Source organism: Bos indicus, chromosome 10 (assembly GCF_029378745.1).
Source record: "Bos indicus isolate NIAB-ARS_2022 breed Sahiwal x Tharparkar chromosome 10, NIAB-ARS_B.indTharparkar_mat_pri_1.0, whole genome shotgun sequence".
NCBI lineage: Eukaryota > Metazoa > Chordata > Mammalia > Artiodactyla > Bovidae > Bos > Bos indicus.
In genome coordinates this window covers 7,046,286-7,059,113 of record NC_091769.1, presented here as the reverse complement: position 1 = coordinate 7,059,113, position 12,828 = coordinate 7,046,286, and the positions used below count along the sequence as shown (strand labels likewise).

At 40.0% G+C, this 12,828-nt stretch overlaps 2 protein-coding genes across 5 annotated transcripts in view; both read right to left on the bottom strand.

Moving 5' to 3' along the window:
* The window catches only part of ANKDD1B (ankyrin repeat and death domain containing 1B), a 73,880-nt gene extending 67,722 nt beyond the window's left edge, over positions 1–6,158 (bottom strand). The window contains 3 exon segments of the mRNA XM_070796807.1: positions 640–717; positions 720–932; positions 6,104–6,158. Coding sequence (XP_070652908.1) covers positions 640–717; positions 720–932; positions 6,104–6,158 — 346 coding nt within the window.
* A 2,106-nt stretch (positions 6,159–8,264) lies between these two features.
* POLK (DNA polymerase kappa) overlaps positions 8,265–12,828 on the bottom strand; it is an 80,717-nt gene continuing 76,153 nt past the window's right edge. For all 4 annotated transcript variants that reach the window (XM_019968062.2, XM_070796851.1, XM_019968063.2 and 1 more), the window contains 3 exons: positions 10,680–11,636; positions 10,085–10,127; positions 8,265–9,851 (listed from right to left, as the gene is read on the bottom strand). In XM_019968062.2, the coding sequence (XP_019823621.2) occupies positions 9,767–9,851; positions 10,085–10,127; positions 10,680–11,636 (1,085 nt within the window). In that variant the 3' untranslated portion in view covers positions 8,265–9,766. The remainder of the gene's footprint in view (positions 9,852–10,084; positions 10,128–10,679; positions 11,637–12,828) is intronic.

Genomic DNA, 12,828 nt, shown 5'->3' with positions numbered 1-12,828 from the left:
ATATTTCTAGAAAGAACAGCTGGCTAGCTGGATGGATGGATGGATGAACTAACTGAAGACTATCTTAAGAAACTGATGTTCTGCACCCAAGGCTGGTCTTTGGGAAATGAGGCCATCGCAGCGAGCTGACATGGATGGTGTGCCTGTTAAGAGACTCGACGTCATGCTTAACTTTAAAGACTCTTAAACAGCATCTCTCAGTTTATGCTGGAAATTTATTCCCAAGGCACAGAGGAACCCCTCCATGCTTTAAAAACTAAAGTACAGAAAAATGAGGTGACTTATTTGAGGTCACACAATAAATTAGTGAAGGCTCAGGCAGTAGGAGATAACAGCACATAAAACTCTTTCCTTATTTGTAAAAGGGCTGAATCATTTCTTGGAAAATCCTCTTCCTTAATTTGAAAGAGGAACACTTTCCTTCCACCTACAGTGCAGGGTTAACCTGAAATAAAACGTCCTGAGAAACGTGAGCCAACCCTTGGGAGGGTGTGGATCCCAAAGCTGAAACCCAGTCCACCTAGGCCGCAGGGGTGAGGATGGGCTCTGGTCCCTGGGGCACACGCAGCTGCTCAACCAGTTCCCCAGGCCCGCCCCGCGCCGCCGCCGAGGGAGTTCCAGGCCTGTATCCGGACTCACGGAACTCGTTTCCGGCCGCCGCCGCCACCTCCTGAGGCCGCTCTTGCTTGCAGCCCCGGGACAGGCCCCTCTAGGGCCGGCCGCCGCGCCCTTCAGGTCCTCCCGCAGCCCCCTCGCTGCCGCCCTGCGCCCTGGGGCGAGCGGACCGGGTTCCACGTCCGACCCCGAGGCCCGCCACGCGCGGGCACCGTGCACACCAGGGCCCGCTCTCCGCTGCGGGCGCCTAGCCCGGGGCTGCAGTCCTGCCCCGGCGCGGCCGCCTTCAGGTGTGGCGCGCGCTGTGCTGGAAGCACCTTTGGTGAGAAATTAAGAGCAAAGTCCCGGCCACATTAGGTGGTTCTGTGTACAATTTGGAGAAGACTCTTGAGAGTCCCTTGGACTGCAGGGAGATCCAACCAGTCCATCCTGAAGGAAATCAGTCCAGAATGTTCATTGGAAGGACTGATGCTGAAACTCCAATACTTTGGCCACCTGATGTGAAGAACTGACCCATTGGAAAAGACCCTGATGCTGGGAAAGATTGAAGGCGGGAGGAGGACAGACGATGAGATGGTTGGATGGCATCACCGAGTCAATGGACATGAGTTTGAGCAAGCTCCGGGAGTTGGTGAAGGACAGGGAAGCCTGGAATGCTGCAGTCCATGGGGTCACAAAGAGTCGGACACGACTGAGCGACTGAACTGAACTGAATAGAATACAATTCGGAGTTGTCGAGGTTAGCTTTATAAAACCAACACTACTGGATCTTCAGTACTGAATTAATTCTAAATGGGCTTCCAGAATTTTCTTTTGAATAAAGTACGACTCAGTTCCCTCTTTGAAAATGGAAAACCTTGGTATCCCATTTTAACTGCGGTGGTAACCTACTGGCCTCCCCATCTTGGGTATTCTTTCTTTCTTGAAAGTGAAAGTGTTAGCGGCTCAGTGGTGTCCAACTCCTCGCGACCCCACAGACTGTAGTGGCTTAGAAAGTAAAGAATTAATGAAATATAGTAAACTATGCTGGGCAATCGTATGCCTAGCTAAAATTCAAATAATAAGGAAGAAATGTAGAATAGTGAACAGCCAGGATATCGCCACCGAATCCCTACTATACATAAACACAGTGTGCTTGAATTAGGAGTTTCAAAGTTTAACATATTCTGAGAGTGAAAAAAAAGCCTCATAAAACAGAACTAGATTTGACCCCAGAACTGACCCACCTCTTGTTCACACACACACACACACACAGAAATAAGAGTGATGTTAGGAAAGCATTGTCTGTGGTTTAGTGAAAGGAAAGAAACTGGTGAAAGCTGAGACATAAATTGGAAGACTAAAGATTAGGCAGCTGTTGAAGACTTGACAAAAGGAATAAAAAGAAATGGTGTAACAAGGGCTGACAGAATTAATAACAGATATAGGTTTGGCAGAGGTCATGTGTGTGTGTTTAGTAGGTATCAGTTCAGTTCAGTCACTCAGTGGTCACCAACTCTGCGACCCCATGGACTGCAGCACTCCAGGCCTCCCTGTCCATCACCAGCTCCTGGAGTTTACTCAAACTCATGTCCATTGAGTCGGTGATGCCATCCAACCATCTCATCCTCTGTCGTCCCCTTCTTCCTGCCCCCAATCCCTCCCAGCATCAAAGTCTTTTCCAATGAGTCAGTTCTTCGCAACAGTTGACCAAAGTATTGGAGTTTCAGCTTCAGCATCAGTCCTTCCAATGAATATTCAGGACTGATTTCCTTTAGGATGGACTGGTTGGATCTCCTTGCAGTCCAAGGGACTCTCAAGAGTCTTCTCTAACACCACAGTTCAGAAGCATCAATTCTTCAGCACTCAGCTTTCTTTATAGTCCAACTGTCACAACTGTACATGACTATTGGAAAAACCATAGCCTTGACTAGACGGACCTTTGTCAGCAAAGTAATGTCTCTGTTTTTTAATATGCTGTCTAGGTTGGTCATAACTTTTCTTCCAAGGAGCAAGCGTTTTCATGGCTGCAGTCACCATCTGCAGTGATTTTGGAGTCCCCCAAAACAAAGTAGGTATATACACACATATTCATGTGGTGTATGTACATCTATGCATATGTACACGTAGGTATATATGAGTTTGCAATAATGACAAACTTAAGAGACTGCGATTAGATGGAAAGGGTGAAAACTATTTGCCTCTGAATTATCTTCTGTCTCCCTGAGCCTTCTGTAGATAGCAACAATTTTAGAAAATAAATTACCTCACACTTGTAAGGGGAACAGTCCAATATTATGATTTAATAAATGTGATCATGTTTTCAATACTCCTTATAATATCACTTGAGTTTTTCTTGAACACTGGTAATTCAACTGTGTATTACAAAGCAAAGGTGATTATCCCTTAATGATCCAACAAAAAAAAACCAGTTTTTGCTCCAGGGGTATAAACACCACCTCTCTGTGAAGTTCACGGACATCCTACCAGCACCTGGGATGCTCTAACATATAATTGTTTTTCAAAATGGGAGAAAAAAATCAGCACCAGATACACTTTTCAAAATGAGAAATTTCCTCAAAAAGCATTTTTTTAAAGCCCTAAGTTAATGGTCATAATTTGAGCCTTTTACCAAATATTTCCAAGCTACCTTGAAAGAACAGAGTAATAAACCATTTCTAAAACAAGCCACTACCCAATAAAGGGGAAGAAGTGCAGTTCTCTGTTCCTGGAATGTCCATCCCTATGACCCAGCTTGAGTGCAGCCATCTATGTCAGCCATCACCCTGTCTTTCCAAAGAAAATATGGTAAGATAGAAGAGACATCAGTCTTTGGACAAATATTATTTATTCATTTATATGTCAACAAATAATAGTTAACGTCTGCTAAGTGCCAGGCTTTGTACTTCATGCTTAGTGTTCAGAGATCAGAGAAAGACAGCATCTCTAGCAGCCTACAACCCAGTAGAGAGAGACCACAGCAAAGTCACAGCAAAGAACATTTCAGAAACAGGGGCACAAAGGAGTGACTGATCAGTTTTCCTAGAGCGCAGGGACCATTTCCTGAAAGTGGTCCCTGGGCTGAACGGTGATCCTTGGGCTAATTGTCTTTTGATGAATGGTCATGTATGTTTACTGTGTATGCAGAGGGCAAAGGGGCATTCAGGAAGCACATTCTGGACAGAGGGAGCAACTGACATTAAACCAGAAGGGAGAAGCAGCTTGGCTTATTGAGGAAACTACAAGCTATGCTGTGTGACTTCAGTGTCCTTGAACGTCAAACCTGAGTTTAGTGTGCGCCAGGGACAGTGATTTGTAGGAGCTCATTTGTACTGGCAACCAAAAGCTGATTGTTAAATTTTTAGGAATTTTGTGAACTGATTGACATCATGTCAATAGCTTGAAATCTGTCATGGTATTTGCACATGCATGCGTGCTCAGTCACTTCAGTCGTGTCCGACTCTATGCCTGCCAGGCTCCTCTGTCCATGAGATTCTCCAGGCAAGAATACTGGAGTGGGTTGCCATGTTCTCCTCCCCAGGGGATCTTCCTGACCCAGGGATCGAACCAGTGTCTCCTGCACTGCGGGTGTTTTATCGCCGAGCCACCAGGGAAGCCCGTTTGCACCACAGAAATTATCATATGCTGAAAATTCTTTCTTCTCAACTCCCGCTGATCCTGGACAGAGCTGAGAGCTTTTGACATCTTTTGTGTCTAACATAATGGTGACATTATGAAAACGTCATTTGTGGCTAATGTGCAATAATTGCACAAAATGGTTTAGAGCAGGAAAAGCCGAGCAATCAGTCGGAAGGTCAGAGTTTAGGCAGTTTGTTTGTTCAGTCGCTAAGTTGTGTCTGACTGTTTGCAACCACATGGACAGCAGCACCTCAGGCACGGTTCATTAAATAGCAGATACTTTTTGTACTGAGTTGTCTAAAACGTATATATCCATGCCAATACTACTCTATTGTTGCTGTTAAGTCACCAAGTTGTGTCCAACTCTTTGCAACTCCATGCACATCAGGCTTCCCCGTCCTTCACTGTCCCCTGGAGTTTGCTCAAGCTCATGTCCATGGAGTCAGTGATGCTATCTAACCATCTCATCCTCTGCCACCCCCTTCTCCTCCTGCCCTCAATCTTTCCCAACATCAGGGTCTTTTCCAATGAGTCAGCTCTTCGCATCAATTGGCCAAAATATTGGCACTTCAGCTTCAGCATCAGTCTTTCCAATTTAGTAGTAGCAGTACTACTCTATTAGTATGTGGTATTAATTACAACAGCTTTTTAATAAATGTTGATATGTACTAGGGCCTGTCGTTCTACCTTGTTATTCTTGGGCCTTTGCTCTTCCACATAAAATTTAGGACCTACTTAACAACTTCCAAGAAAAAACATGAGAAGTTTTGAGTTTTACTGAACTTACAGAATTAGGGGAGAATAGCCTGGAAGGCTGCAGTCCATGGGGTCGCTGAGGGTCGACACGACTGAGCGACTTCACTTTCCCTTTTCACTTTCATGCATTGGAGAAGGAAATGGCAACCCACTTCAGTGTTCTTGCCTGGAGAATCCCAGGGACGGGGGAGCCTGGTGGGCTGCCGTCTATGGGGTTGCACAGAGTCGGACACGACTGAAGTGACTTGGCAGCAGCAGCAGCAGCAATGTGTCTTGCTAAAAATTACATTTCCAGGTTCCCTTTAGTATGAGGAAGCCATGTGACAGTTTGGCCAATGAGATGGAGTGGAAATTGTTACATAGGGCTTCCAGGAAAGCTCCTTAAAGTGGGAGTCCTTTATCATTGCCCTTTTATCCTTTTCACTTCCTTGTCTTCCTACCTGAACTCATGTGTAAGGCTGGACATGGAAAAGCCCACCCATTTTGTGACCAGAAGCTGGCCATGTGAGGCCAAGAAAATTAGACTGTGAACCCATCTTTGAACTACTGAGCTAATGCTAACCAATGAAATTCATGTTTCATGGGAAAACTAGAACTGATTTTTTTAAGAGACAGATTGGGTTTCTATAACTCACAGCTGAAATGAAATTCTGAAGTGATGCTAAAAAGTAGGGTGCTGAAATAAAACCCAATATACAGAACTGACTTAGTGTTTAAAGGAGGGACTTTGAGGAACGGGGACGCATATCATAGGCTGGAAAGATGGTGATTTGTTTGGAGATGATAAAATATTTGGCCAACTTTGACAATTTGACACTGGAGAGTAGACCAAATGCTGCTGTGGCTGTAGCATTGGGGGAAATGTTAGGAGAAAAAGTGAAAATGTTGACAAGGGATGGCTCTTTCTTGCTGTGTTCAGCACAGTCCTAGCAGAGAGAAATGTACCTTTTCTTGATCGAGGCAAATACCTGCAGAGATGGAGGAAAATTTCACCTCAATAAAGAAAGAAGTTTCTGACTTTTTTTAAAAAACTTGTGATATAGGTCATTTATGAACAAGAGTGTATAAAATATATATGTACAATTTAAATAATATTTTAGAAGTAAACACCCACAGTCACCACCTAAGACAAGAGAGCGCTGACAGCGTTTCAGCAGCTCCACGTGCATTGCTCAATCACATCCCCTTTTCTCCCCACAGAAAGTCACTATTCTATCTCGGGGACAATAATGTACCTAGTTCTCTTTATAGTTTGATTTATATGAATACATTCTTAAAGCGCTAGACAGTTTTTAGCTACATGCCTGGAATCTTGCTGACGGCATCCTTCTATGACTCGCTTCTGTTGCTGCACATTACGTTTGTGATGTCCACCCACCTTCTGATTACCTGTTCTTTCACTTTCACTAATGTGTAGAATTCTATTGTTTGAATATACATGAAAATGCAATGGTAGAATTTAGCCTTTCTACCAATGTTGACCATTAGGCTTATTTCCATATTTTTTGGTTATTGCAGTGCTGCTATGTGTAACCTTGCAAATGCTTCCTAAAAACATGTTCAATAGTTACCCCAAGACATTGTATCAGTTATGGCCCTGGCAGGGAAACAAAGAAAAAAACCTTGTATTTTGAGATGAGTTTTTAAAAGGGGACCATTTACAAAAGCGTGGGCAGCTTGTGTGTGTTGTGCTAAGTTGCTTCAGTCCTATCAGACTCTTTGTGACCCCATGGCTCCTCTGTCCATGGGACTCTCCAGGCAAGAATACCAGAGTGGGTTGCCATGCCCTCCTCCAGGGGGTCTTCCCAACCCAGGGATCCAACTGCATCTCTTATTTCTCTGCATTGGCAGGCGGGTTCTTTACCACGAGCGCCACCTGGGCAGGGTGTGAGGAAAGCACAAAAGATAGGGCAGCACCTGAGGGCTAATAAGGGCAAGACTATTGCCACCTTGTAGGGTGAAAGGGTGAGGGTAAGAAAGGGATTGTCAGAGCCTGGAGAGGGAGACAGCAGAGAATGACATATGAAGAGGTTGTGACCTTTGTTCAAGGGGCTTAACCAGCTTCAGAAAGCTATGCTGCTACTTCTCCTGCTAAGTCGCTTCAGTCATGTCCGACTCTGTGCGACCCCATAGACGGCAGCTTACCAGGCTCCCCCGTCCCTGGGATTCTCCAGGCAAGAACACTGGAGTGGGTTGCCATTTCCTTCTCCAATGCATGAAAGTGAAAAATATATGAGAGAATCATATCAGAAAGCTATATGAGAGAATAAATACCCAACCTCATCGTTTTTCCTTGAAACCTTCTGCAGTGGCTTCTTGCTGCCATGATGCCTCATTGGACATAGTGCAGAATGAAGGGCACAGAATAAGTCAGGAGGGCAAATGGAAGATAACCAGCATATATACAGGAGTGCAGTTACACATCGAGTATACACATCTTCAGAGTTGCTAAAGGGCCGACTGTTTTCCAAAGAGGTTGTTTAAAGTAAGAGTTCATAGGGACTTCCCTGGTGGCCCAGTGGCTAAGACTCCGAGCTCCTAACACAGCGGGCCTGGGTTCCCTTTCCGGTCAGGGAACTAGATCCTACATGCCGCTTGCGGCAAATACAGATTCCATGTGCTGCAATGAAGGTTGAGATCCTGAGTGCTGCAACTAAGACCCGGCACAGCCATATAAAGAATTAAATTTCTTTCCTTTTTTTTTAAAGGAGTTCATATTGCTCCACATCATCACCAAAACAATATCATTAGATCTTTTCATTCTTATGAATCTGGGAGAGGTGTTATTATATCTCTTTGAGGTTTTTTTCCCATTACTAAAATGGCTGAGGATGTTTTCATGTTTCTTGGACACCTGGATTTCTATGTAAAGTGCCACTTTAAGGCTTTTGACCAAATTTCTATTGGTTGTCTTTTTCTTACTGATTCACAGGAATCATTTGTGTATTCTGGATTATATACATTCTGGATACTAGTATTCTGTAAATTATATGTGTTGCAAATGTGTTCTCCCAAGTGGCTCGCTATATTGTCACCCTCCACATAGGTAAGATTATAGGTGCTTATTCTTTGTGGTTTTGCTGTGTTTTTTTAATGTCCCCCAAATAAAATTATAATAAAATGAGTTGGATTATTAGATAAAACAGAAAAGGATGTGGAAAAAATTCTGGGCAAAGAAAATAAGACTGAAAATAACAGAGGTAGGAAAAGAGTGGAAAAGTAAGGAAAGCATTTCTATTGCTAAAAAATTAAACATTTAAAGTTTCATTTAAAATTTTTATTAAATATTACTAAATGATAGCATTTCATTAAATGAATAATCTAAATGAAAATAATTTAGTATTTACTCTAATGTTGAAAAATCAATAAAAATAAACTTGAAACAAAATACAAAAGAATATGGTGTTATTTACTTTTCAATACATTACATCAGTGCTTCATTGAACTTAATTTTGTAGAGAATTAATATAAGCAAATCACATAATCAAGAATCGCAGTTCTATAACTAGATATTCATCATAGCATATAATAATATTAGGCATGAAATTGGTATTCTAATAAACACTAAGCCTAATTTTAAACTATCTAGTTATTTAAAGTCAAATTACCACTTTGGCCAAAGGTTGTGTGAGATCCTAATTTACACTATTCCTAAAACATTATGTCCTTATACAATTAGGTAATGAGCTATAAAATACGAAAAGAAGAAACAAAAATATGAGAATAAAAGATTCAGTTCCTTAAAGCAGTAACAGACAATGGGTCCCATCTGCATGTTTCTATTAAATAATTGTTTTGTTTTTCATAAAAACTCTTGATACCATGAAAGCATTTGGAGCAACTACTTAAGCTAACAATTGTTAAGCTGTCTTCTTTCACGAATATTAATAAAAACATGATAGAAAAAGAACTAAGATAAATGAGGTGTTTTAAAACACATTAATCTTTTGAATTGCACATTCTTCTCTAGAAGATCATGATAAAAATAGTGTACAATTTATTCTTTTTTTTTACAGATCTGTGTAAAGTACAAATACAACTGCCAAGAAATGAAATATTGCCATTTAAAAGTCTTAGATAAGAAAATAATGACCTTGAATCTTAAATATTTTTTAAAGTGAATAAGTGCTTATTCATTGGACAAAGAAATTTTAAATTAAAAAAATAAAATGAATAATCATATTTTAAACAAAAGTTCTTTTAACACAGAAAATAACACTGTGATATTATTTTCCTGAAGGTAACAAAAGCATGCAGGCTAACTCTGCTAAGCCAATACTCTTCATAGAACTTATGATAAATACTAGTAACGAATTCTCATGAGGTATCTGAAGATACTAGGAGCTAAAAATAATTATTCAAAGTTGTAGAAGATACTAAGATCAAGCAGAGCATCCAGTGCCAACAAAGTGGTTAAGTGCTAAAAATTCTTATGCTCTGATAGTTTTATCTGAACCTCTGAAAGCCCTTATAAATATATGTTTTTATATTCACTATAAAACATAATAAAGAAATCACTTCCTGATCTCATTCCCAACTTTTCATTTGAAAATTATTTCTAACAGAATTATCTAACTGAAGTATAACTGAAAGTGAAATTCTCATTGTTATCAAAAGAAGTATACAGAAGTAAATTAGTATATATTCCAAATTTATACAAAGGGATTATTGTACTTGCTTTTCACTAAATGAATCTGTAAGCTTGAAACAGGGAAGAATACATTCAGTTATTATAAAATAACAAGTTTCAATCAAAAATTGATAAAATGTTCAACATTCATTTAAAAAATACATCAAGAGTGTGTCTGGGATTGTTTGGTTTTGGTTTCTTTGATGCTGAGTACTTTGTCATCAATCCTGGCCTGGAATAAAACAGAACATGTGATTAATAATACACACGAAGAAAAACAATAACAACAACAGAAAAGCACAAAATTAAACGCATGGAGAGATTTTTTAAATTGCTTATGCAAATAAGTGATTTTAAAACTTTTACTATTGATTTATAAAAGCAAATTTTAACATTTCCTAAAAATCAGGCCTCAAGATATAACAATTTCATGGCTAGCTTTATTAAAACTCAAATTAGCCATACCTTTTTGTTTTGTTTCCAGTCTTCTGCGCTTTGCCTGAGTTATCTTTAGAGGGAAGATAATGCATAATGAATAACATGAAATAGTAAAAACGGTTTCTAAAGATTTAAAGAGTTAAAGTTAACTGATTAAAGATAATAAAAATCTCTTCAGGATTACATAGTTTGAATTTATAAATAATTTCTTTGTAATTTACTTATTTCATTAGTATTGCAGCTAATTTGGAAGCTGGGTCAGAGTCAGAACTACCAGAAAACAAGTTAAAGAGGCTTTCTGGCCATATAATTACAGTTAATTTACCACTGTGCCTTGGCAAACGTTCTCTAAAGGAGTTTCTTTTTGGATCAGATCACTCAGTTCCCTAAATCTTTAAGTTCACTCTGTGCTAAGGCAAGCCTAAACCAAAGATTTCCCCAAATTTCAAATCTAATGGCTTCAGCTAATTCTAGCCTATGGTAAGGTAACTAACATTTTCCTAAGTGGCAACATACACAAACTATCCCTTTAAAGGTATATGTTTTAGATTTAATAGCAATCTGAATTTTAATAAAGCATTCCTAGAAAATCAAGCTCTTTAAAAAAAACCCATAAACTCACCAGTACTTTTGGCGCTTTCTTTGGGTTGGTTACATGGATTAATCTTATCCTTTCTCAGTTCCTGGATAATGCCTTTATTTAAGCAAACATCTACATGCACATTGAATAGGGTAAGATCTGAAGTCTTTTGTTCTAGGTTACAAACAGGACAAACTAGAACTTGGTCACTGATTACTTCATATAAATTAGGTTGGGGGGATTCTTGCCTTCTTAATGACCCAACATCTTCATTTTCCAATGAAACAGTACAAGAATTCTGAGGATCCATATTAAATAATTTGCTTGAAAGACCAGAACATTCCTCTTCTTCACTGGGCTTATTACTTAAAGCACTTGTATCTTCTGTATTTGATGGTTTACCGGTAGTCTCTACCAGCTCTATAGGATCTACTGACGTGATCTCTGTATTCTTCTGGTGGGTTTCATAACCCTGCTTCTCACAGAGAGAGACAGAATCACATACATTTTCTTTCTTGTTTTCTTCTGTAGAGGAAGCGTGTGAACACGAGGACATTTTGGAGTTTCCACTGATGGAAGGTCCATCAAGACATGCATCTACATGTTTATTAAAGGCTTCCAGACTGACGCTTCCTTGCTCCCTAAAGCAGACAGGACAGGTAAATGTCTGACAGCTATGTGATTTCTCCTCTGTTTCTAAATTCTCACTCATCTTCTTGTTTAAAACCTGGAATGACTGTGATGTTTGCAAACTTTGTTTATTTACGGTTTCACATGTAAATGTGTCTTGGGGACTCGCTTTCCTTTCAGATCGTTTTTTATCAAAGAAACTCTTCTTATGAGACATTTGTGCAGGTTTTAGAAACTGATCTTTGTCAGTTTTCTCTAATATACACCCGGTGGCTGAAAGGGCTTGGTTTCCAGGCTGTAAGAAGCCAATAATGCTCCTTTGTTGGTGTTTCTTCTCCTCTTCATTGGGAAAACCAGAGAGCCGCACCCCTAAATTAAACCAACCAGAATTAATCCGTTTCCAATTCAACAAAACCAACTCAACTGTAAAGCATAGACATTTTGCGTAACAGTATTGTGACACTTATTAAAAAGCCTGTTTAGCCAAAAATAATAAGCAACACTGCATATTCTCTGAATTAGATACTTTCCCAAAGGTGGTATTATGAACAGAAATTTACTCTCTTCATAATGCTGGGTATACTAAATAGTAAGTATCTATTGGAGTTAGCATTAATGGAAAGACCTATATATATAGGTCTTTCCATTAATATCTGACTCACGATACCATTAAATACCGAGTAACTAATTGGAGCCAATTGCATTGATTCTTTAGCTCCTTTTTTGCAATAGGCTCTATTTTTTAGAATAATTTTAGATTCTCAGCAAAGCTGAGTAGAAAGTACAGAGAGTTCTCATATATACCCTGCGACCACACATGCACAAACTCCTCCACGATCAACATCCTTCGCCAGAGTGGAACAGCTGTTACCACCAATGAACCTACACTGACATGACATTGTTATTCATAGTCCACAGTTTGCATCACGGCTCACTCTTGGTGTTGCACAGTCTGGATTTTAACAAAGGTATAAGGACATGTGTCTACCATTATAGCATCATACAGAATAGTTTCTCTGCCCTAGAAATCCTCTGTGCTCTGCCTATTCCTCCCTCCCCCCACCCTTGACAACCATTGATCTTTTCAGATCTCTACCATTTTGCTTTATCCAGCATTTCTGTATTGGAATCATACAGTATTGTAGTGTTTTCACATTGGTTCTTTAAGTTAAAAATATACATCTAAGTTTCCTCCATGTCTTTTCATCATTTGACAGCTCATTTCCTTTCCTTTCTTCTCCCCCATCCTCTATCCCAATAGATCACTTCTTTTCTGTGCTGAATAATATTCTGTTGTCTGGATGTACCACAATTTCCATTTACCTACTATTGGAAGACATCTTGGTTGCTTCCAAGTTTTGGGAATTATAAATAAAGCTGCTATTAACATCTACTCTAGCTCTTTTAGTTAACGTACTATATTCAAATTGACTTCCACGTGTGCTATCTTTCACATGTGAAAGTATGGCTGACGACCCCCAAGCAGTAAAGTTGGCATCTGAGTGCCAACATTCTCTCACTTGTTCACTTTGGAAACGTGGTTTGTTTGTCTTTTTTACCC